Source organism: Chelonia mydas, chromosome 1 (genome assembly GCF_015237465.2).
Source record: "Chelonia mydas isolate rCheMyd1 chromosome 1, rCheMyd1.pri.v2, whole genome shotgun sequence".
In the NCBI taxonomy this organism is placed as follows: Eukaryota; Metazoa; Chordata; order Testudines; family Cheloniidae; genus Chelonia; species Chelonia mydas.
This window is the reverse complement of record NC_057849.1, coordinates 121,726,184-121,752,416: the sequence shown is the minus strand read 5'-3', so window position 1 is coordinate 121,752,416 and position 26,233 is coordinate 121,726,184. Positions and strand designations below refer to the sequence as shown.

Below are 26,233 nucleotides of genomic sequence, written 5' to 3'. Positions count from 1 at the left end.
AAGGAGCAGAATGTGGTGGTTGCCTTCAGTAGGACATATGCAAGACCATTTTTTGGCCTGTAATGTTTTGTACAAAATTTGTGAAAGCAAGAGGGGAAGTTTCCTTCTGATAGTAGGCAGAGATGTCGGGCAGAGGAGGCAAAGTATTTCACTATTCAGTGCCATAACCTATAATTAGGTACCCCACAACAGCTGGCTTTAATAGATGTTCTGATATCATTAAAAATGTCCTCTATCAGCACTTTGGAAAGAGAAAATGAGACAATGCAGATTGATACGGACTTTTTATATTTGTAAGTTGATACCAACATCTTCATAGTATTGATTGTTGGTGACTTTCTAGAAACTCCAAAAATGATCATAGAACAGAATGTCTGATGATCAGCTTTTATTTTTTTTTAAATTAAAGTTCTGTTAATCATAAGCAGTACTTCAGCAGCACAGCAGAACAACTAAAAGCAGTATCTCAGCAGCCGCAGTACTGACACAACACAGAAGCAGTAGTTGTACTTCAGTTCCCAGTAAGGCTGCATACTTGCCCAAGCCTGTTTTAATAAATCAAGGACCGAAAGGAACAAGAACAAGGAGAACAGAGTCTTTGTACTTCTGAAATTACAAGTGGTGCAAGTATAGCATTTAGGGTCTGGGTTTCTTACCTGTTGGGACTAGTGTTGAATGTAAATGCAGTCATAAGTGAGGACGGTACTGGATGCATTCTACAGTGGTGAAATGTCATTTAGCAGTAGCTGAAGAGCTGTTGGTTGGTGTGCTTTTTACTACTTTTTAAATTACATCTAATGTACCTGAGTGGGGAGGGATTATGATCTTTGTTGCTGATCTACTGAAAATCAGTTGACTTGCCAGTTGTACACATTTTTTATTTTTTTCCTGTGTGCTGGCTTGTTACACAATAATGTGCCAATATTCCACTACATATGTGTGCATATATAAATTCACTGAAAATATTTTTAGAGTACTCTTGCTCAGTGCTCTGAATTTGCATGTATCTAAAGAAGTTGAATGGAATTTCAGTTTTAATGTGTGAACTCGTTGATTATAGTCTGCAGAGATCAAATTTGGTAAAAACAGATAGCGGTATTCCCCAAGTTCTACCCCATTAAGTCTCCCAAGTGAGACACCATTTCCAATAGATTGTAATATGCCCTCTGCTGGGCTATCTGGATTGGGTCAATTCAGTGTGCTTTTTGTCTTGGTAGGCTCTATTAGGCTTCTTGGATCCTTCTTGATTGGATGAAAAAATACTTGATGGTACTCTTCCAGGTGACACCTGCCTGTCGTCCAGTAAACGATTGCGTTATGAGATCTTGTCTCCAGTCATCCAAGGACATGCAGATAATCTTGCAGTAGAGTTATAGGTAGACCATTTCTGCGACCCTGTAATGGTGGAGGGGTCATATCAATTTCAGTGAAGCTTGTGGAAGGCTGCTTTACCTGGCATCCTCCATTGCTCTAGAAAAGTAGATAGATGAACTACTTGTTCTGCAGTTTGGTGGCAGAAAACATGTAAAAACTGTTACTTACACTAGATAGTAGGCTTGATCCTGACAGGGAGCAGCAGAAGGACTGGCTAATAAATTAGAAGTTAACAGATTCTCGATTGGCACTGAAGTACTTCAGTGGAATAAATAGATCTGGCTTCTGTTCTGGTAATAATACTGTTTGGGCAACTAGTTTTGAACACTTGGCTTTGAAATATGACAGCATATGGAATTCTGGAATTTCTGTCAACTTCTGCCCTCAAAGTTGCCCATTTCGACCAACATGGAATATTTTGGTAGCTCGTAACTGGCTTCAGAGGAGAGGTGGAATTCTGGTCCCAAGGATAATGGGTGGGAACCAGTTGGTTTATCTGGGAAATGAGGCTTTCAGTGTTTTGGGTATTAATCAGCCACCAGAAGATGTTCCATACCTTGCTTATTTTATCCCCCTTAATGGAAAAAGAGGGACAAACTTACTAATATTCAACTTTGCTGGTTGCTATATCCACCCTTACAATAACAATGACTGGGCCTTGTGAATTGCTAAACTTGACTTCTACTGTACATCCCTGATCAAGCACACAGTGAAATCCTACATGGAGAGCTCTTCATCTCTAGGGTGGAAGATCAAATAGTCTGAGTCATTGAGCTCTTAGTCCTAGTTCCCATCCCTGTCATTCTGAACACTGCCCTCAGCAACATTCTACTGTGGGCCTCTGCTGTTAAGTTCCCAGACAAACTTAAGACATCTTGTGGATGAGAATTGTGCTTTAACTTGTTGAAGGGATGAGTCAGACTTCCCACCCTGAAAGTCTAGTCCAGGGGTTCTCAAACTTTTGTACTGGTGACCCCTTTCACATACCAAGCCTCTGAGTGCCACCCCCCCCATAAATTAAAAACACTCTTTAATATATTAAACACCACTATAAATGCTGGAAGCAAAGTGGGGTTTGGGATGGAGGCTGACCGCTCACGACCCCCCATGTAATAGCCTCATGACCCCTTGATGGGTCCTGACCCCCAGTTTGAGAACCCCAGTCTAGTCATTGCTCTGAATCTCACTCTCAGGCTGATTTTTTTGTTTTTGTTTTTTTTTGTCTTGTCACTTCATTGCTTTTGCTGCAGTTGACCATTTCACACGGACACTGGAACACTTTCGTACTCCACTCTCTTCCAGTTGGTGTACTTAAAATCACTGTGGATTGCATAATTGCCTCTGCTTCCAGGTACATTTTAATCTGCCTTGGGCCAGTAGCATCCTGACCATAAGAGGAGTTTTACATGGAAATAAATTGTGGATCCAAAACTTGCAGATAGAATACACAAGAATTCTGAGATCTCTCAGCTGTGGATGTTGGTGACAAAATTATGTGCTATAATTGAGATGAATATACAATGTTGTATGTAAGCAAGGGCCTTCATGGATAATTTACCCCTTGGCTGCCACCAGGCACATAAACCAGAATGCACAGAACATTCGTCGAGGATGGTTGCAGAATTGAGTTAGAACATTGTGACTGCCCTGGGAGGACAGCTGAACAAGTGTACCTGTGATGCCATCACTTCCCTTCTACATTGATCAATTGAACTGATGTCTCTAAAGTGTGTACAAGACTTGCGTAGAGATAGTGCAAGTGATGAAATGATATTCTGTACTCTTGCGAAGCACTCATGTGGACAGTATTCCAGGCACTTGAATGTGTACTGTAAATGCCAAAAGTTTCCAAGGTAGACTGGCCTTTATTGTCTCAATGCCCCACCTAAACCACTAGGCGACTTCAGTGTCTAATCAGTTAACATACTATGGTAGCTCCAGTCCAGTCTGAAGGACCACCTAATTTCTAAGATCAAAGAGAGCCTGAATAAGAGCTCTTTCATACTATTTGACAATGGGGGGGAAAAAAGGTGGTTCTTTTTGGAATGTTTTGGAGAAGGAGGGTTTATCTGCAGAAGCAATATTGTAAATGTTAAATTATCAAAAAAACCCAAACCCCAAAACCTCCCTTTATTAAGGAAAATACTAAATTCTCAAGAGTTTCTAAAGGATGTGTGGTGGAGGGAAAGTGTCCCCATAAAGTGGATTCTGAGCTCTCAGGATGCAAAGCTTAAGTCCTTCTGGTTTGTCTGCAAGAATGAAACATACGTAAGGAATAGTATAATCATGGCTTTGATTTATGTAAAATAGGATATGTTGATCTCTACCTGAAGTCACAGAATAGATACTGCAGAAGAATCATTCTCTGTACTGGTTCAGAACATAATATTGGTTGTAAATTTACCTTCCTACCTTGGAATTGTTTGAAGCAACTTCAATTTAGCCCTTCCTCCCCGATTTTATTTTTAAGTTTGGGGTGGCCATGTGTTTCCATTCCTGACACGAGTGGAGTCTTCCTTCATCAAAAAGTGTTTCCTAGCTAGTAACAAACTTGTTCCTTGAGGGTGTACTTTCATAATGGCTTAAGTCCCGTCCAGATCCTTTTATCAACTTTTAGAGTATCTTGCTTCCTTTTTGCTCCTGATCCATTCAAAAGTCTTGATCAGTGGACTTCTTCTGACATCACTCCAGGCAGAATTAGAAGCATCCTGCCGGGGGTCTGCAAATAGCTCACTAGTCATGTTGCTGGCTCCTCATTCTGCTTGCTAAATCACTTTGAGACCGCTAAAATATATTCCTTAAAATAACTTTTCTGCATAGGCAGTTGCTGTAGTTGGGATTTATGTGATCAAGAACAGGAGGATGCTAGTTCCCATAATTATCTCTTTGTCATCCACACTGAAAATTCTAGATCCCCTAGTCTATAAACTTGCAGAAGTAAGACCTCCTTGTTTCCAAGATTGTTCTCTGGGAAGAGCCCCAAGAAAGATCACTTAACTTTGCAGAACACTACTCTCTACTGGATCAGGAACAAGACAGTAAAGATGAACTATTGATATAATTCAGTTTGGCAGTTCCTTTGCTCATTATGTAGGTAACTGAAGCCTACCTGTTACTTGAGTAGAGCAATTCTGTTTTTGAGGGTGATGGGGGGCATGGCTTCAGCCCTGTAATGCTACATTGTCCTAGTAATGAAGGACAGCTAGGTAGTCTTGCTTATGAGTTCTGTTGAAGCACTCATCAGTTTAGCTTCAGCTAATAATGCTGCTTCTGAGCTTTCTGTATATGAAACAATTAAGCCAGTCTCGGATTTTGTTTGACTAGCTCTAACAGTGACACACAAAGATTATTTGTCAAATTCTATCTTGTGAACTCCTGTACTGAATAAAGAAGTGGATATAGATAATTTTATGTTAACCAAGTTTTTCCTGCTGCTCAGTGCAGCAACGCATAATTACCTTTCTAGGAAAACTGTCCTCTATTCCATATTTTTTTTAATCCTCCCATTCCAGTCTCTTAATTTCTGTGTGGTGACTCCTATTTATCCCCATCTAGCTAAACATATCTAGTTTAAGGGTAAGGTATTTTAGGGATCATGCGGTGGTAGAATATCCTACTACATGCTATGGTCACAGCTGTGGAAGTCTCCTCCTGGGAAAGACGGAGTAAGTTGTCACTGGAGAGTGGCAGAGAGAAAAGGTGTCAAATTTCTCTACATGTAAGCGTCTCAAGGTATATGCTAGTTTATGTGGAAGAATCCAGATCTTGTTTTCAGCACCTTCGATAAAGCAAAGCAGAAGTTTAAAATAATATCTTCATATGCACCCTGCTAGTGTCATCTACACGGAGGGGAAGGTGACAACTGCAAGTGGATGTGGCTATTGCATTCAAAAAATTTACTGATGGTGTTTTGGGGGGCAGGGAGTCTCCCTTTGTATTCTGACAATTGATCTATAGGTAGGTGGAACTTGAGTTTCACTGTACTAATAAACTAGACACAGAAGTTCTTCAGGAATGTTTCCTGCCTCGCTGTGTCATAAAGCCAGAAGTTAATTTTAATGTGACTTTAACTTTGCTAGAGAAAGCACAAAGTGTAATTGTGTGAAAATCAAATAGATGGGAACAATAAACCAGCTCATAAAGGAGTGTTGGGCTCCATCTTCTTGTATCCCTACTCTATTGTAGCTGTAAGTCCACTACTATCCTGTAAGAATGTACCACATTTTGCTAAATGAGAAATTTATTTCATAAGGATTACAATATAATACAGGCTCAGCATTTTATATTCAGGGACTGAATAGCATATATGATGTCTCAGTACTGTAAGCAGAGCATAAATAGCCGTTTTGAGAAACTCTGCATTATAATAGCTATTAAATTCAAACAGAAACTTCATTCAGAACTGAAGATGAGGGTTAATTATCTTATTGACTGAAAAATGTGGGATAAGAGGTTAGAGAGCCTAGTAACTAATTTACTTTCCTCTTCCCCCCCCCCGCCCCAATGGAAATTTCATCCCCTCTGAATTTCCCGATTGAGGCTTTTGGGTCTTCTGCAGTAGAAATAGTTGTAAACTTTGATCATACTTTTGACTGTTCTTTAGTGCATCTGTTGAAATTACATACGTCACTCAAATGAGAGAGAAGGGAGTTAAATGCTGAGTTTTATTTGTTTAGGCTTGCTCATAAGACCTAAAAATGGGTTGTTGCAATAAGTTTTGGGTTCAAAAGGTAGATGAGTAATATACACCAACAAATATTTATTTTCATACTTTTTTTAAATCCACATAGCATTTGAATAAAGTTTGTGATCTACAAATAAGTCTCTAAAACTAAATGAATTTAAAAGCAGTGTCTTAAGTAAAATGGATTGCAAACCCCCTTACTGTTGTTACATCACCTATCTTAAAAAAGGAAAAGAAAACTTCTGCAGGACCAGAAATCTTTACCCTGTTAAAGTAGCTCTTGCATTCTGAAACTTTTAAACCTTCAATTACTGTTTTTGACTTGGCTATCTTTTCAGAATAAGGTGCTATGATGCACCGCTTCTTAAAAGTGACAGACCTGGGTGGATAAAAATCAATTTTTTTTAAATCCAATTTTTTTTTAATTCAGATTTTTGATAATGCTTTGAGGGGGGGAAAAACCTATCTAAAGATAGTTTTAATTAAGATGCATTATAGGTCAAATATATCTCTTCATGGAATAGGATATAAATTCTAATTCTATAGTATGAGACAATATATTCATGTAATGTTTAAGAAAATTTTATAAATGAGTTCCAATACTTCATGGATTAGGGACCCAATCTTATGAGGTTCCAGGGGATTCTGTATAGATTATTTAGATTAATCTTTCTATCTACCCAGTGGGACTCAGTACTCAGTTTAGAAGGTACCATCAGAGATGCTTAGTTTTGCAGTTCTCAAACGATGGATTTGTCTCCAGAGATAACATGCTTGTTAACAGCAAAAATGTTTTTAAATAAATAAAATAGAAGTGAGAAATAAGAGACCTCAAGCCTATTGTTCCTCTGCAAATTTGTGTACAGAGTCAATCCCTTACCTCTCTCTAAAAGTGCAAAGCTTCAAAAAGTTCACTGAGTAGAAGATTGTTGGGGCCGCAATAGATCTGGACAAGGAAAAGAAGTCTGGAGATAAATGTGAGAAGGGAGGGACAGGCAGTAGAAACAAAAGTGAAACTGTTTGAGCAGCATATTCCAGAAGTCTTTGAGGTCTTTCTGAGGGTAGTCTTCATTGATTTGAGACCTACCATACCATTCTCTCACTAGAAGGGAAAACCTATAATGGCAACAGGCTGTAAGAGAGACCCAGTTTTGGAATATTTTAATGAAGTTCCTCTACCTGTGGGTGACAGGCATGCGTGCAAAATGCAAACAGTGCAACAAAGAAATGCAAGGCCTGGTTGCCCAAATGAAACAACATCATGAGAAGTGTTCCTTCTCAGGAGGAAGCTGCGCTGAAGATGATGAAAGGAACACATCTGAACATACAGGATCTTCAGGTTGGTAACAACCAACAAGTACGCACTTTTATGTAGAAATCAGATTAAATCGAGTCTTCCTGATTAGTGATTTAAATCATGATTTAAATCAAATACACCCTGGTGATAACTTAAACTTTTGCCCATACTTTACAGCGTGTGGTAAGAAATTCTGGATCTTATGTTAATCTTATGTTAATCTGTTTTCCATCACCTGAAGTCCTAATACTGAGTAGAATCTTGTTCTTGAGATCTGCCTTCTATGGAATGTACCAGGGCTGTTGATTTAACACTAGAAAATACCCTTTTTTTCCCTTATAAATCTCTACGCGTAAACTATAACAAAGCTACATATGTCTAAGCTGATACCATAAAACACAAGCACTGCCATATGAGGACAAATTCATTCAGTTATTCTAAGTACCGTATCATGTCAAAACAGTGCAAATACTGAGAATTGTTTAGTCAGTGTGGCATCTTGATCAGCATGTTGTCTAAATATATTTTTAAGTAGGTAAGTATGCTTGATTTCCCTCCCCCCCCCCCCAACCCTTAATGGTATTTAACTCACTTTCTCTTGACCTTCACTCTGTAAACAATTGAGACTTAGTCAGTTAGTTCAATGAGGTTATGCATTTATTTCTTTAATGTGGTAGTTCTCACACAGAGTTGCCATCCTGAAAAGTGTACAGCCTTTTAAAAATAGGGGAGAAGAGGCTTTTCCCCTTTTCTTGATTTCAAGAATAAGTTACTTTAGGTCAGGAAGGAGAGGAAATGGGTTCTCATTTCTAAAGTCTTGCGGTAATGGTGGATAGGATGGGCCCCTCTGACCAGCTGCAAATACTCCAGATCCCAGTAACCTAGTAGGCAGGCAGGCAGGGGAAGGAGCAGGCATCCATGTCTCACCAAAAGAAGTGTACCGTAGCCAAGGCAGTCCAAGTTGTGTAACATCCAGAGATCTCTACTTGGGAGAGTGATTGGGATAAGCATCCCCTTAAAAAATCATCTTAAGGAAACAGGGAAAGCAACAGCTGGTTCCCCCATATTTAGAAACTGGCCCATCTGGCTTCTAATCTCCTTGCTTCCTCAGTTTTGCTCAAAGCCAAATTTGCTGCTGGAATAGAATTTTTTGTCTACCTTTACAAGGAGAGAGAAACTAAGCAGGCAAGAGAGGGTCAGAAGATTATTTCTGGGGTGGGTGGGGATGTGCATGTTTCCTTTCAGCCTGCTTGATGATGTGATGTAATTCCTGCCTCTTGTTATTGAAGGGCTGTAGGAGTAATGCATCTGATGCTGACATACTCTCAGATGTTATCAAAGAGTAGGGAATATTCTTGAAACTAGCAAAGGGAATGAAGAAATGCCTTTGCCACTTCCTGCAAAAATAAATAAATTATAACCTTCTCACCACTTTTACAAAGTAAGAGTAAAGAAACACTTTATAGTCTGAATTTACCCAAAGCCTTTATGCTTTTTGTATGCCGGGGTGAAAATTGACCACGTGTATTAAAGGGACGATCTTACGTTCTCTTTTCAAGGTAAATCTTACAGAAGCTTATTTGCAATATTACAAAATTGTAAATCATTAGCTGATCATATTTTAGAGGAAACTTATTATTTGGCTTTCTGAATTGCGAATTGCAACTCAGGCTATTAATATAAAACTAAATTAAATGGAGACTTGGCAGTACAATCAGACTATTGATTCTGGCTTTTACATATGTTCATTGCAAAGGTTAATATGTCAAATTGACATCATACTGTGAGACTTCAACACATGCAAATCATTCATTGAAATGTAACTCTTTTTTTTAAATCTCCTTTTAGCTCCAAATATTTCATAATTGTATGTGGTTTTGCAAGTTGTGTGGTGGAGTTTCTCACTTGGCTGAACAAGTCTTTTTTGGTAGTTTAATTTATAGACAGATTTTTAGCACAAGCAAGAAAATGAAGGATAACCTCCAACTGAAAGTCACAGCGGCAAGAGTAAACCGTGTCATATGAGGTTTTCAATCCAAACAAATTTATGCTTTCCATTAGCAGGACTCTTAGCAGTATTTTTTAGGTGTGAACAAATATTCCACATTAATTAAATTGTTAGAATTAAGACAGTAATTTGGGATTTTTATTCATCTGTGTGGAATTAGAGAGTCATAGAAATATAGGATTGGAAGGACCTCTAGTCAATCCATCCTCCCTGTGCTGAGGCAACCAAAACACCTAGACCATCTCTAACAAGTGTTTGTCTAACCTGTTCTTAAAATCCCCTAAGGATGGCAACCTAGTCAAGTGCTTCCCTTTGAAACCTAATCCAGTACCTAGGTATCCTTGTAGTTGGTTTTTCCTAATATCTAACATAGTTAATATATTTAAACTTTTTCTCTATAAGGATAGTTTTCCTAATATCTAATCTTAATCTCCCTTGCTGCAGATTTAGCTGATTACTTCTTGTCCTATTTTCAGTGGACATAGAGGACAGTTGATCACCGTCCTCTTTGCAACTGCCCTTAACATGTTTGAAGACTATCAGCTCCCCCTCAGTCTTTTTTCACAAGACTAAACATGCCAAGTTTTTAAATCTTTCCTCATAGGTCAGGTTTTCTAAACTTACCGTTTTTGTCTAAGTGCATTTTTAATAGGTTGTCTTATTTAGAACAGAAATAGCCCTTCTTTTGAGTATTTTCAGTGTGGCTCCTTCTTGATAAGATGTACATATGCTCTAGGACATCCTACTGAATGCTCTAGAAAGCAGTGATCATAGGGACCATCCAGGTGAACCTTCCCATTCATTCAGGGAGGACATACAAAGAAGCGCAACTTTAGTAGTTCCTCAGTTCCTTCTGACCTTCATCTGAAAGGTGGAACTGAGGGTCAAAACTTGTAGTTATTTCCTTTTTTCTTTAGAAAAGCAAAAACCAATCCTGTACCTACAGCTTTTGATTGGCTGTAACTAATGTACCATAAATTTGGTTTTTCTGTACTCAATTTTTGGTATGAGCTTGTTGACCTTGTGTTCAGTGTTGTAGGTGTAACTGATCCCATCAAGAAATCTGGGTTTAAATGTTGTACATAATTCTGTTCCAAATTATTGATTCCGGATCAGCAGCCTTAGTACCTGAATGGAAATAGTTCCCCAGGGTAGTGTGCAGCCTTTGTTGTCTTCACTTCCTGCACCCATAAGGATGGGAAGTAAATGCTTGAACTCTTTCTGCTTAAGATGATTAAAGAGACATCCGAGTTGGTGCCATCCTAGAGACTTGAGACCACTTCCTAAAACAGCTCATAGAAATCTTCAATCAGAGATTCAGTTGCATAAAAGGTGAGGGTGGCCTTAGTGCATACTACTTCCTTGATGCTGAAGGGGCAGGGAGGGGAGGCTCTTTGTTTTCTGTAACATCCCTCACGGTACTTCTAGAAGATGAGGAAGCCTAGGTCTGTGCCCCTACTTAATGCTAAAGGAGGCTTTGGAATAGTTGTGGCAGGATTATTCAAGGGAAATAAGAGTGTGTAATGCTTTGATACAGCTGCTTCACCTTGCAGGGTAGTCTGGTTCAGTGCCAGGGGCATGCTTTGTACTTGCTGCTGAGGAGTCAGTGGGGGGTTACTGTCCTAGCATTCTGTTTCCTCTTTGGTATGCCCTAGAAACCATCCCTGACCTTTCTTTCCAACGATGATAGTGTTGAAAATTGCTTTGACATGGATGGTTTGGGGCTGAGCTCTTGCTGTGGCCATAGTCTTCAGCCCCAAAAGGCTATTGTATATCTGTTGCATAAGAAAAAACATTCTGAAGGTATTTCTCTGCTTCAAAGATCTAGAGATTAAGCTCAGGAAAACTGACCACTTTGGGGAAGGAGTTGTATTTGTTGGTCACCCTTCAGATGACTATTTCTAATTACTGAAAGGTGAGACACATTCACCTTCCTGTTCCAAAACCACCTTTTCTCCCTCTTTAATCAACTCTACCAGAAGGAAATGAGACCAACCAATTTTGCTTGATGGGCAAAGAGTAACCATAAATACTCTTTAAGACCTCAGCATGCTCTTGGACTACAGCTGTCTCCCTGAAAAGGGGCTAAAGGATTCAGACCTTAAAGATAACCAAGATAATTTGGTGGATTTTCCTTTTTAGGGCCACAATCTACTTAGTAACAAGGCAGATGATTGTTGCTGCCTGGTTGGGGAAGTGGGGAAATATAAGACCAGTGATTCTGGAAGCTTCCAAAGGATTTACTTTATTCAGTTCCACTTCATGTTATCACTATACATTCTTTTTCAATCCATTTTCAGGTATCACTCACGAGTACGAAGGCTTACATTATTTTCCATTTCTAACTTGAAGCAATAGAGAAGGTTCCTCTGTAGTGCAAAGGAAGGTTATTTACTTTTCTTTTTTTTTATTTAAAGAAAATAAAGAAAAAGAGAAAAGCCTGCATCCCATATAGGCTCTCAGAAAATTGAACAAGTGCATAAAAAAATCAAATGTGCATGGTAATATTAGCTTCTGTAATCTGTTCATTAAAGGGATCCTAACTTGAAAATCATATTTAAACATAACCTTTTCCCTTACTATTTCATAAGGTGTTTGTTTTCAGTTTGGGTTAGTCTTTCTCCAGGTTTTGTAACTCTTCATGTGCCAATTCTTATGCAGATTGAACTTGTTTAGACATCTTGCTGCTTCCTGTTCAAAATCACTCTGATATAAATATTCACAATAGGGACCAGTTATGTGTAAACCATCGCCATCAAAATTGAAGCACATATTTAGTGTGCTTTGTCTTTTAAATAGCACACTAATGATAACTTTGACTTGTATAACAAAACCTGATGTTTTTACTGTTACCAAAATAACCTCAAATCTAGAATGTCAAGTTTATCCACAGCAGTATTTAACTTGGAGAAATTAAATGCTGGTATGGTTGAGTGGTTTTGGGAAGAGGGAAGCTTCTGTTGTGATGAAGTGGGCATGCCTGCTGTGTTAAATTTGTCCATCCGGAGAGAACAGTTCTGTGAAAGGATTTATCGCTAGTTGTACAAAGCTAACTTTCTAAATTTCAGATAGCCTTTAAAATCCAAAAACTTCTACATGTAAACCAAAAGGTTACTATTTATCTCACTGTAGCACAACAGATGTGCAGTATACTTTTATATAATTGAAGGAACAATTTTTGAAAAATATCTACTGTTCCAAACCTCTGCAGAACTTTCAATTTGATTATTTTCTTCTCTTGCTTGGTTTTACTGGGTCATCTTCCCATTCTCTAAGTCTTTTTACATATTCCTTTTTCCTTCTTTGCTAAGAAACCAGTCTTGCGACTTAGTCTTTACACTTTCTTAACCTTGGACTTAAAAAACCTCGTTTTGTCTCTATATTAAATTTACACTGACTGTTTAAACTAATGCTCTGAAACTTTTAACTAAAGGAGTTTACAGTAATTTATAACTTCCTTGCATTCCACCTGAAGAAAGAATGGACAGCTGTGATCTGAAGAACTTTACTACCTGCCAGTCTTGTTGAAAGTTGCTACCTAGGGAAATAACAAAGATTGGGGGGAAAGGAATGAAGTAGCTGCATCACAACTCTAACTTTTTTTCTGTTTCCTTTTTTCCTTTTTTGTCTTTCTGTAAAAATGGTCAGTCAACACACAGCACCGAGAGCACATTACTGTCAGTCCCATAGAGAGGGAAGGGCTAAAGATCTACTCCCCAGGATGGCACAATAGATTAAAACATGCTATGTATACAATAATATTCCAGGGGTGTCGCTCTGAAGTATAGAATGTGTGAGTCAGTTTGAAGTGATGGAAACAGCTTCCAACCTGGTTGAGATGTCCTTTGATTTATAATATCACCAGGTTGAATAATCACTGGGATTCACGGTCTGAAACTGTCCAGTTTTCAAGTTCTCAGCCATTTTGCTTTTACGAATTACACCTGGGCAACAGCATAGGCTTTCAGTGACTAGTTATGTCAGAGGCTCAACCCAAGCACTGATGTGATGGTGGTTACCTTGAAATTTAGGGGGAAATTATAAAGAAATTGTTTATTGCACTCTTGGTGGTGCTAACAGGAACACCACTTTGGAGATGGAAAAATGTTTGTCTTTTTAGTTTGAGATCTGGGGTATTTTTGTTTTTATTTGGTGATTCTGTTGATGTGACTTTTACATTTTTGTATCGCATCAAGAGAGCCTTTATGGTGTAACTGAAAAGTGCAAATCCAGTAAACTCAAGTAAACTTTTTTTCTGTTTTTTTTATTCTGACATACTTAAAGGCTAGCATTGATTTTTAGTGAAGTTGCAATATCAGGACAAGTGTAAAGTTGGAATTGTTTGGCTCATTTGTAGAAAAATCCGAGGGGATTAACTCAACCTCTTTACATATTATATCTCAGTGAAATTGAAGTCTTTCTGGGGACCAAAATCCTTTATCCGTATGGCATTCTCAACATGGATGGCAGCAGTACAGACATCTGTTTTTTTGCCATTGCCTCAGCCCAGCTGTGAAAGGACCATCTTGAGGGGTGTGGTGGTAATAATGTCTTTGCCATTCATTCCTTAATGTTGCTGCTGAATCTGTCAGATGGTACCAGTTGTGACTGGAGGAAATTGAGATGGACTTTGGGTTCACTGGGATCGTTGATTTCATCATGGGCCACCATGGGAAATTTTTTGTCACTGCTAAATTGGGCTGGTTTTGAATCTGTAACGTAGAGATGAAAGCCTTTGTATTCAGTTGCCAAATTATTGAGCTGTCCAATACACACATTCTTTTATTTGCTCAGTTTATTTTTCTATTGCCTTATATCCTGTTGACTTGTTTTTCAGCTACTGACCTTTCTTCATGGGACTAACCGAATAAAGGATAAATTCTCCTTTTACCATAGCTAACAGCTGTACTGTAACCACTTACCTGAATAAATTTACCTAGTATGGACTTCAGTCATTTTTGAGTTGTTAATTACACTACTCTAGCATACCTAGACCCCTATATCTTTGCGCTTGTGTGTGCAGAAGTATTAGTACACACATACTGAACATATTTCCTAAAAAAATATTTTAAGAAAAGTTGTCTTGTTTTTAGGATTCAACTGAAACTTTTTTTCTCCACAGTTATGACTGTTTGAGTTAGAGAAGAAAAGTGTGCAGCTTGCAAGCACCCAAAAGATTGCATGCTTACCTGACCCTCTTGAGTCTACAAAACTGAGGTGGAAATTTTGTGAAAGCACAATCTCACATGATTCTAGCACTTAAGCGACAAGTTGAAATACTAAACAGCCTTGCTTGTGATATTTTGGGCTGTTCTGGTCTCAAGCTATACTGGAAGTGAAAATAACAATTATAAATACTTCCAAACTTCAGAAAAAGGTTTGGCTAGAGTTCTGGTTCTAAAGCTGGATAAAGACTTGAGGTGGGATAGAGGGGAAACGCTATTCTTACCTTAGCCAAATAGCTTTCCTTATGTCAAACTTGAATTCATTTTGAAAAGGCTGAAATGTTCTAGATGCCAATTTTTCAGGAATTTTTCACTCTTCACTCTTAAAGAGCTTATTCCATCATATGTAATTTTCTGTAGGAATATGTTACAGTAGTTAATACAAAACAAGATAAAGGCTTTTCCGTCTCATTCTAAGGAGGATTGTATGGTATACAGTTTGATACACCTCAGTATGTCAAATGTATTTATCCATTTAGGTTCAGACAAAGAAAGAAGAACCTTTGCCGCCATCACTGAGCCAAACCATTCCAACATTTTATTTTCCCCGAGGATGTCCAAAAGAAAAAGTGAATATAGATGCAGTGATTGCCAAAATAGAGAGAACTTTCTCTCAGTTTCCAAATGAGAGAGCAAGATTAGAAGACATGGGCAAAGTTGCAAAGGTGAGGATTTACTGGGTGTCTAATTTCAGTGTACTAACCTACAAAAAGGAAACAAATGGTTTTCCTATGTTATCTGTTGTGTGATATGAATAAAATTCCAAAAAGTTAACTTAAATTGGGCTGGTATTGTCTTTACTTAATATGGAACCTGATCCATAACCCATTAAAGTCAATGGGAGTCTTTACATTAACCTTAGTGGGTTTTGGAGAAAACCCATAAATTTCAACATCAGAAACTCAAGCAGCCAAATTCTCTTTGAGTTATATCTTGTGCAGTCCCATAGATGTCAGTGGGATAGCATTGTCTCAGTGCAAAATTTGGCCATGTGCATTCACAGTAATCAGTTGTTCTACTGCAGATGTTTTAAGCGCATTTTTAAGTTGGTTTACTTACATGGTGCAAGATTAGCATTTTGAGTTATCACTTTGAATATGTCTATGTAGAACTCTACAATTAAACCAGTTACTCATCTAAAAACAAAGAAGCTAGATAACTTTCTCACCTTAGACAGGAAAAGAAAGTTATGGACTTACATTATCAAACCTTCGAATCCAGAATGGCTTTGTTTCTTTGGAGGGTTTTTTAGTCCTTCAGTAGTCACTAGATTTATTGCAATCTAAAAAGACTGACTTGTTTTGCTTCTGTATAACATACATAGCAAATTGGGTTGGAGGAATTTAATATTTTCTTCAGATAATATTGAAGAAGGAATGTAAATGATAAATATTTTGTTTTCAAGGGAGCTGTATTGATCACTCCGTATATCTTTCCATAGTAGTCTAGGGCTAACACTGGAACACATATACACAGTGATTGCTTACAGTAAACATATGCTTGTCTTCATGTGTGAATCCCCCATTTCTTTAGAAGTACAAGTGGAAAAATGGTTCCCAACTGTGCGGGGAAAAAAGAATAAATGGAAATGACTTTTCCCCTTAATTTGTTTTATTTACCATGAAAATCTACCTTGTTGTGCAGTACAGTAGAGACTAAAGCTGTTGGTCAAATTAAAGGTTACCTGTCAATAAACTACATCTTCCAGGAATTGCCTTATTTTCACTGTAGTTCCGTAAAAGTGTGTGCAACGAAACAAGTGTCTGTCCTGCTCTTCCATAATGCAGCCTTACAACTACACTAGCAAGGTTTCATTTTACGCTAGTGTTTTGAGAGGGAGTAACGCTCAGATAAGTAATCAATAAACTGACTGTCTGCATTGTTCTACTCCTTAATTCCAGGCCTGTGAATGCCCGCTTTACTGGAAAGGTCCCTTGTTTTATTGTGCTGGAGGAGAACGAACAGGATGTGTGTCAGTTCATAAATTTGTTGCAATGTGGCGAAAGTAAGTAGGTTGCTTTTTGAGGTACTATATTTCTTAATTTAAATGTAATATTTAAGCTATGAATGTGATCCAGCCTGCAAACAAACAAAACCCCTTTCTAATAGTCCAACACAGAGTGGACTGGATTTAAAAAAATGTGTACAGTTTAAATTCTTGATATTTGCTGTGTAAAGATATATAATGTGGTGTGGTTAATGACAAGTTCCTAGTGGTCCCAACTGTGTAAGGTTTTGAGAAGTGTGGTCCTGATTTGCAGGAATATGTCAACAGTTGTGGGCAGATACTACTTTCTTTGGGATCAATGAGGCTAGGAAGGAGAACTATGGTCTTGATTTCAAACTGTCCTCTCATTTGACTACTCCACTTCTGGGAGCAGGTACAGTAAAGATAGTACAATGTAAATTATGCCTTAAAGTCTAGTATGAGAGGAAGCAATATGGGATTATTGGCCAGTGCAATGCTTAGAGCTGTGTAAAATCACTAGTAGGCAAAAGAAACTGTGACCACATGCCTGCCTTTATATTATGGTAACTCATTCTTTAGGTGCTCACATGTTACATCAATGAGTTGGGATTAAATGCTGAGACTGCAGATTTTTCATAAATCCTGCTGTAGAACTTCCTAACACAAATATGAGCATTTTTCCTCTCTGAATGGAGTAGAAAAAGTTTATGATGCAAATTCATTTTATATTTTGCATTTCAGAATACTACAGACCTGCCACGATGATGCTGCAAAGTTTGTTCATCTTCTGATGAACCCTGGATGCAACTACTTGGTGCAAGAAGACTTCATTCCATTTTTACAAGTACATAGCGATTTAATTTAATCATGACCTCTTTGTATCTTCCAAAGCTAAACAAAAGACTAGATGTGCCAGCACAACTTTAATTTCCTAACTGATAGAGTAACTCTAGTAAAGAGAATGAATAAAAAGATTACTGATATTTAGTGCATGCAACTTGTATGGTCAACTGATGAGTTTAACTTGTTACAAGTCATTTTACAGTCACAAATATTTATAGCCTACTTTTATGTAGGGAAGAAGTTGAAAAGAAGAAACCCTACACATACTACAATAGCTCTTAATTGATGTTTGATTTCGACTGACTAATGTGTCAGAGCCTATTTAACCTTAAGAATGACAACTCATGATTGACATAGTAGTGTTAAGGATGTGCTTCTTGGGCTTCTGGGAAGTTATTGGGGAGGGGAAAGAAGAAAAATGGCAGTTGAATCTCTTTTTGGACTGTCACAGGTCTTAGTGCTTTGCTAATGAATGACCAGAAGCAAACTTCCATGTTGGACTTAGTGTACTTCCACGTGGTTTTATAGAGTGTCTTCATTTATAATGGAAAACCATCTGTAATTTTTCAGCGGTGCTGTTTCTTACTAGTTATATGTATCAAGCCCCATCTACACCAGGAAAATAAGTTTTGGGGTTTTTTCTGAAAGGAACATATAATTTGCACACGTCTGCCTATTGTTTCTGACATCTCCCTATTACAATTAAGAAAGCTCATGTTGAATGGCTTTTAAAAGTCACGTTATTTTGAAAACGTACATCACCATGGGATGTTTACATGAAGCAGTCTACAAATTGTTATACTTAGTAATGGTTGCTTTGCTTAGCAATCGAATTTGGAATGGCTCTTTCAAGGAATTGATGGTAGTATTCTGCATTAATGAGTTGATATCCAGGGTGAGAATGGGTACCAGTTGGCACTTCATTTCCTCCCCTCTCTTTATAGGATGTGGTGAATAGTCATCCTGGCCTGTCCTTTTTAAAAGAAGCATCCGAATTTCATTCTCGTTACATTACCACAGTAAGTGCTTTATTTAGAAAAAATTACTTTTATACAATTTAACTGTTAATTAATAGGTCAATTGAAATATGTAAAACCATCCTTTTCACAATGGGCTTATCTCCAGAGACAAGTATTCTGTTGATCTCAACTTTTCAGGCTTCTAGTGCATGATACTGAGTCTATTCAAATCTTCAGGAGACACGGTAATGGGAGGAAGGGCATTTGTCATTGCAATCGATAGTTGTAAGGTTTCTCTGTATTTCAGCGTGTTAGAAGAGCTTACTGAATAACAGTTGAAATGAGGAGTACTGAATGGAGATGGTTTGTGTGGAACATGTTAATGTACTTCTATTGAAGAGCAAATTACTTGGTTAACTTGGATGCTTATTTGGGTGTGGTTTTCAATGTATGGCAGGTTAGAATACTGACCCTGGTTTGGACTTCGCAATGAAAAAAGCCTAAAAGTTTAAAATGACTTCTGCATTATTTCAAGTTCAGATTTTATCAAGTAGATAATGCATAAGTTCTCCACAATATTATGGAATTGTAAAGAGATCATGATAGAATTTAAGCCTTTTTTTTAAAGCTACTTGCACCTTCCCAGTTCAATGATTTTCCTTTTAATTGAATTTTGTATACATGAAAAGTTCCAGATCTGCAGCTCTAAGCTTCTGTGACTAGTCATCTTTCTGTCCACAAACTGCTATATGAGTAGCAGTTAACTGTTCTATCAATTTCCCTCAACTACTGATCTGGATTTGACAAACTCTAGAGATTATGTTGCTTCAGACTCTGTGCTCATTTGGTCCTTCAATCTTCAGAGTCTGAGATCCCTCCCAAGGGCATTCAATTTTTTTTTAAAAATGTCAGCAAGCATCAGTGACTGAGTTTAACGAGCATCCTCTGGTAACTAAATTAAGGCCATTAGTTCAGTATACATAAGCTACAGTTGGATGTAGCACAAATTTAATCTGGAAGTCTTTCTTTTGAGACATTAACTTTGCTTCTGCACCTTTCATACTCTAGTGCAGAGTTGAAGGTCTTCAGGTTCATCCACCCCACTCCAACAGACATCGCCAATAGTAGTATTGCCAGCCCCCAAGAATTCAAAAATCATGATTGGCCTAAAAAGCAAGAGATTCTTTAAGAAGATTAAGTTGTAAGGTTTAGTCTATTCTGATTTTTGAACCCCTCTGCATACTTGCAGTGTGTTTTTTAGAAACACTGTAGTGCAAACTCTTGCATATTTATCAAAAGTAAGAAGACTTTGTCCCCTTTTGCAGTTACTCTTGTCTTTATGCAATTTTGAAGCAGGTGCTTGTTGGTCTACTCCCTAGTTCTTGCCTTCCAAGTCCAAGACAGCCACTGGTTCCCTTAACTGCCAAAGTTTGCACAGCTCCATGTGACATTTCTCATCAATGTGAAAGTCACTCATCTCCCCAATATGATTCCATGCCACTACTTGGGAACATGGAGGGGAGACATCATGTGAGTGACATTAGAGACTTTCTCACCAACAAGGAAGGGTTATACTTGGAGCTTCATGAAACTTTACTTCTTGCTCAAAAGTTAGCTGCTACTATCATCCTCTTCCTCCCCCATGTCCTCCAAAAATCAGTTGGTGCCCCCGCTACCTTGTGTGCCTGCTGCTGCTCCTGTTCTCTCCTGCAGGAAGCTGTGTCAGGGTTGGAGGATGTAGGGGAATATGCTGAGATCTTAATACCATACTCCCACCCTCTAACTCCTGGTCAGGAGAAGCCCTGCGGAAAGGTAGAGTGGAGGTGCTTTTGGGGGCTGAGCAATAAGGGCCAGTACTGCTTCAAGCTGCTGAGAGAGGAAGTGTGTAGCCATTGCAGACCTGGTATATCAAAATGCCTCAAGAAAACAATGTGCTGCCCAACAGAGCAGCAGGGGATGGTGGGTAGAGGGCTCAGTTTTATCTGCATAGTAGTAGGGTGCAGTGGGTGGGGGCATGAGGGCTCTGCTTTGCCCTTCACAAGACAGAGGGAGATGTGCGGGAGGAAGGGATTCCTTTCCAGTTGACACCTAATGTATAGGAGTAGGGGGCTCAAGGCAGGTCCCTAGCAAAAGCCTTTTCTCAGTGCTGTGGTGGGTGGGTGTTCCTTGTCCATAGTGGGTTACCTTCAGAGGGACAGCCTGCTCTGGGAGTTGAGCTTTCTACTTCTGAGCCAGCTTATGCAGTCTAGCATGACGAAAGAACCTCCCCCCGTCGTAGCCTGCCAAAAAAGATGGGGATGCAGGTCAGTCAGTTACCTCCAGAAGCCTGCAGCAGGGAGGGGTGGATCAAAACAATCAGGTCCCCACAAGAACTGCCAGGGTGAGTGAGGGGCAAGAGGAGCTTGGAGGATGGAGCAGTGGGGAGTTCGTGCAGGCACCTGCTCCCAAGTCACATGAGGCAAGGAGCTCTTCATGTCATCACAAGAGCTCCAACAGGTAGCAAAGTTGTGGGAGTCTCAATAAATTAATGAGAATTGATGACACTGTAACTGCTTTGCTGGGTTTTTCATGCTAAGAGCTGATGCTAGTTTTTGCCTCTCACCAGTGAGGCCATAGCAATTCCTAGATGAATTATTTCTCAAAAGATATGGCTGAAGCAAGGGGAGAAAAAAGAAAATATGTCATCTGTGATGATCTTTCTTCGGCAACTGTATTGGAGCATGGTTTGTCTGAATTGTGGAAAAACTGCTGTTCCTTCTGAGGGCTGCAGCAGTTAAATCCTCTCATTCCCCAGTCCTTTCTTTAGCTGAGGAACATATTTACTTAGGGAAGCCTGGGTTGAAATAACATTTGATAAATTCATCTTAGCAGTTGGTCAGTAGCTATAGCTAATGAATTTTCCACTACTTACTTTTGCCCCTAAAAGAACTCCTCATATCAAGGTCCTAGAAAAGAAGCCCAAACTGCTCTGAACATTCTCTCTGAAAAGGGAACCATAACATCAGTCCACTAATCAAAGACATAAGAAAACGGTCTACACTGTTGTCCCTTTTTAGAAGAAAGAGCATCTGCTGACCACTACAGGCTTCTAAAGAAATTAAGCCCTGTAATTATCTGAATGATAACAAATAGATCTGTTGATCTCCCCTTTTGTTAAGTATTGTATTTAAGCGTATTTTGAATGGGAGTTGTTTAAGGAACTTCTTGAAGCTTTAGTGATCTGACTGCTGGGTGGAAGCTGTGTCTGGAGGATGTTGTCTTCACAAAATTAAAGTTGTAGGTTAGAGTTCTTAGTGGGTTCTCACACCAATTTACTATTAAATATTGAAATCTAATTACTGTTCCGCTTCCACTTCTGGGTAAGATGCCATCTGAGCAGTACCTCAGAGGGAGGCAGACCCATCTGCTGGGCAGAGGTTTAAAACAATTGCTCTGTCTAGGAGTAAGGTCTGGGACACACGTTTTAGGCTAGTATAAAGCTAATCTGTAGAAATAGTATTTGTACTGACACAAGGGTTGTATAGGCAACTTCCATAGGAATTAAACATCTCTAGAATTTCAAGTGTTGTGTTTATTTTGCACAATTTTTCCTTCCCACAATAAAAAAAGCCAATGTACAGCAGCAACTGTCATCTTGAGCATAGTAAATGAAACAAGTCTCAAACTATATTTACTCATTCTCTGCTCTGGTTTGTTTTAGAGACCCAAATTTTAAGACTTGTCCAGTTGTCTCTAGCAAACATTCAATTTGGGGGTTTTTTTAGACCAGTTAGATGTGTAACAGATGAGGTAATGATGTCCAGATGGATTAAACTGCAAAGCTAAGGCAGAACTTTGCTAGAAAAAAATTGCTTTGTAGTTTAAGCCAAAAATGGGCTTCCCCAAACACACAATTAAGACTGAACTAATTAAGTTTCAGAAGTAAGATAGGCCTTTCCCCTTTCTAAGCTTATCAAACCAGCTGTTCCAATTCAAAGTAAGAGCAGCAGAGCTTGCTCTGTGCTGAAGCTTTAACTATATATAAAATTTCATGATTACAATATCAGTAACTCACTTAATGCCCTCTACTTATGACTCAAAGCCAATTTCATTTTGATATGGAAGTACGATGGACTGTTTCATAGGGTTTTTTGACATCCCTTTATTTTAGTAATATAGATGGATTTATAACTTGGGACTTCAAGTCCCAGATAGGTAATGTTTTTAATAGTGTGTCTGAAATAAAAATCTCACATTCTTTGGACTGAACCTTCTTACACTAGGCTTCTAAGACCATTCTTAAGCTAAAAGTATAAAGTACATGTATCAAACCAACTTTTCCTTCTTATCTTTTCGCAAGTAATTCTCTTACCACATTCTTTTCCTGACCTATTCTTCCATATCCTGTCTGCCTCTTGCTTAGCTTAAATTGTAAACTCTTCGAACCAGGAAATATCTGTTATGCATTTTTCAAACATAAATTTACAGTGTAAATACATAAACAAGTTTTGTGATTTCTAATTTAGATTTTTAAGATCCCGGAGGGCTGAAATATTGTCTTATGTTTAAAGCACCAGATACATGGATGGCATAATAGATAAGTGATAACCCGTACATTTGTAAAACTGAGACCTAAATTTACATCAATAGAATCCTTGCTGCGGGTAGAACTAGTATCTTGGATATACTAGATCTGAAGGCTGTATTTGGAAGGGAAAAGCTGCTTGGCAAGCGTGAGGAAGGAGTCTGTTGTGGATGTAGTGGGGGAGGTTTTGAATGTGATAGAGTAAAATGCAGAAACCCAGAGAGGGATATATGAAATGAGTTGGTGGGAGCAATTAGAGGGGAAGGGGATATCAGCAATGGGGTTCTTGAATAAATGGGACAGAGGTGCGAAAGTTGATCAGGGATAAAGTTACAGTAGTTGAGGCAAGAGAAGCCAGGGCATGGACATTTTAAAGGTTTTTCCAGGGTTTTTTAGCAATGGGAATAGTGAGGTAAAGGATGGATTTTGGTGATACAGAAGTAGCAGAATTTGTCAAGACTGAATGAATGTTAAAAGAATGCTGGGAGAATAGAAGGGTGCTGGAGTTGTCAGTAGAGATAGACAGCTGGACAGGAATCAGGAGGAAATGGCTTTATGGCACTGAATTGAGGATATTGGGACAGCTGAAGGATGTCTAAGTGATATCTGTAGATTGAGTAGAGAGAGAGTTGGAAATCATTTCTGGAAAGATAGTATCTGAAGCAATGGGAGGATGAGCTCACTAAGACAAGGTAGAGGAAAAAAGAGGAATGGACCCAGGCCTCAACAGATGGAGAGAGGAGGAAGATGAAGACTGAGGATGATGACCAAATACTGCAGATTGAGCAATAGTAATAAACAATGGGAAGTGAATACAGCAGTAAACTGCAGAACCTTTTCATATTTTTCTTTGCATTTGTATACAGGTATTTTTAAACACTTAACCAAAACTTGGAACAATACATTGTTTAGTTCAGATAGTTAAAAGTAGACTTTTAATTTGTCTGTCTCTTTTGCAGGTTATACAAAGGATATTTTATACAGTAAATAGGTCTTGGTCTGGAAGAATCACGTGTAATGAACTCAGGAAAAGCAGCTTTTTGCAGGTATTTATGTAAAATTTTGCAAGGTAAATATAACTTCTGCTCATTTAAAAGCTTTATTAAGTTAAATAGTTAAAAGGGCATAAGTAAAGATGGTATTCTTGCTTCTTCCCAGTTCAATGAAGACTAAAGTGCATTGATTCTCAAGGGAGCAATTAATACAAGACTGTTTCAATTTAGATTACTATGTTGTTCAGAGCTATATTTGTCTCTCACTTAGCAGAAAGTTGGCTGTCCTTACTATGCATCTTTCTCTAGCAACTTAGCTTTCAACTCAGTTTATTAAAATCTTCTCTTAGCATGCTATACTGTGCATGAGGTCTTTGAAAATAAAATAATTCCACTGAAAAACTGTTAGAGATTAGTGATGCTCATTGATGATATGAGAACTTTCACTCATCCTTCCAGTTGCTGCTGTGACCAAGAGGCATCTTGCAGGTTCCTTAATGAGATTTTCTTTTTCCTGATAATAGAATGTGGCATTATTGGAAGAAGAAGCTGATATTAACCAGCTGACAGAGTACTTCTCTTATGAGCACTTCTATGTCATCTATTGCAAATTTTGGGAGCTGGATACAGACCATGACCTCTATATTGATCCAAAGGATTTAGCCCGGCATAATGATCATGGTATGACACATGGAACGACTTTTAACCAGTTTAGCTTTAAGACCATAAGTAAAAGTTAACTGAAAAGCTATACTGCATTTCATATACAGTTTTAAGAATATCTAGCGCCTACACGCTGTTCTGCATTCACAAATTCTGCAGTGGTTTTGGATTCTGTAATCCTGCATATTTGATCAAGAGTTTAATTTAAACATCTCTTTACATCTTGCAGCTGCTCTGGAAGTACTTTGTCCGACGCTGTGTCTATTGTCATCTTAAGGAATCATTCCTCTCATGATTGGAAAGTTCACTTACAAACAGAAAATCTGATGTGCCCTGCTCTCCCCCATAGTGAAAGAGATCTGGGACATCATTCTGATTGCCCTATGGAAGGGAAATATTTTTCCCTAGGGTTGCTTCTACTCAAGTCTAACTACTTTTTAGTCAATATTTAATTCAGGAAGGAGAACACTTTTTTTTGTTTTTCTGCTGGTCATGATCATTTGAACAACAGACCAGCAAAGGCAAAAGCAAGTTTGATCACATATTATAGATGACTCCCTCCTCATTCTTAACCAGAAGAAAAAGTAACAGCTGTTAAACATGAACAGTAGGAAATATGGGCGCAAGCAGCTTGAAGGGATTGATCTTAAGTACTGCTGCATGTCTGCCATTCCCATGAAGTTCAGTTGAAATCAAAACGCGACACTGGGTGCTCAGCACTCTTGAAAATAGACAACTTAGGTGCCTAAATATGGACTTCACAGCCTAACTTTTGGCCATTTTGAAAATTTTGGCCCTACACTTAAAAAGCAGGTGGTAGAGCAAGGTATGTCTCCAGCTACACAGTTGTCTCCCACAGGGAGTGGCAGTCTCCTCATTGCTGTCAGTCTAAAACTAGACTAGACCAAGCACTCATACACATTGCAAGGAAAAATACTGAAGTGGAAGGGGTATTGACATGATAGCCTAACAGGTCTCTTCCCTCTCTAATTTCTATGATCTCAGCTTTCAGCTGTATCATGCCTTTTTTCCCCCTCGAAGCACACGAGCTGAGTGTTACACAGTTCTGGGAATAAGTAGTGAATATGTTGCTGGTGTCCCTTAGAACAATGGTTCTCAACTTCTCCAGACTATTGTACCCCTTTCAGGAGTCTGATTTGTCTTGTGTACCCCAAGTTTCACCTCACTTAAACTACTTGCTTACAAAATCAGACACAAATACAAAAATGTCACAGCACACTATTACTGAAAAAATTTTTTCTCACGTTTACCATATCATTATAAAATCGATTGGAATAAAAATATTATATTTGCATTTCAGCGTACAGTATATAGAGCAGTAGAAACAAGTCATTGTGTGAAATTTTAGTTTGTACTGACTTCGCTAGTGCTTTTCATGTAACCTGTTGTAAAACTAGGCAAATATCTAGATGAGTTGAGGTACTCCCTGGAAGACCTCTGTGTACCCCAGGTTGAGAACCACTGCCTTAGAACATCATAATGTTTTTTAAAAGATATGTTCAAACAGGAATTAATTAAAGAAAATCCTATGGCTTGTGTTATACAGGAGGTTGGACTTCAATGATCAGTGGTCCTTCTAGCCTTATCTATGAAATGTTTGGTGATAGCAAAAACAAATATATACTACAGGACAA

At 38.4% G+C, this 26,233-nt stretch overlaps 2 protein-coding genes across 11 annotated transcripts in view; one reads left to right on the top strand and one right to left on the bottom strand.

The window, feature by feature from the left end:
* The window catches only part of PPP2R3B (protein phosphatase 2 regulatory subunit B''beta), an 88,931-nt gene that overhangs the window by 42,178 nt on the left and 20,520 nt on the right, over window positions 1-26,233 (top strand). For all 9 annotated transcript variants that reach the window (XM_037899298.2, XM_037899288.2, XM_037899315.2 and 6 more), the window contains 6 exons: window positions 15,068-15,253; window positions 16,490-16,593; window positions 17,299-17,401; window positions 18,345-18,419; window positions 23,883-23,969; window positions 24,440-24,596. In XM_037899298.2, coding sequence (XP_037755226.1) covers window positions 15,068-15,253; window positions 16,490-16,593; window positions 17,299-17,401; window positions 18,345-18,419; window positions 23,883-23,969; window positions 24,440-24,596 — 712 coding nt within the window. The remainder of the gene's footprint in view (window positions 1-15,067; window positions 15,254-16,489; window positions 16,594-17,298; window positions 17,402-18,344; window positions 18,420-23,882; window positions 23,970-24,439; window positions 24,597-26,233) is intronic.
* The window catches only part of LOC102936729 (cohesin subunit SA-2), a 159,679-nt gene continuing 133,719 nt past the window's right edge, over window positions 274-26,233 (bottom strand). Inside the window, exons 34-35 of one of the 2 annotated variants that reach the window (XM_043537732.1) lie at window positions 14,813-14,942; window positions 274-14,075 (exon numbers count right to left, since the gene is read on the bottom strand). In XM_043537732.1, coding sequence (XP_043393667.1) covers window positions 14,832-14,942 — 111 coding nt within the window. In that variant the 3' untranslated portion in view covers window positions 274-14,075; window positions 14,813-14,831. Of the gene's footprint in view, window positions 14,076-14,812; window positions 14,943-26,233 lie in introns of those variants that run through there. The other variant, XM_043537739.1, reaches the window with a different exon arrangement.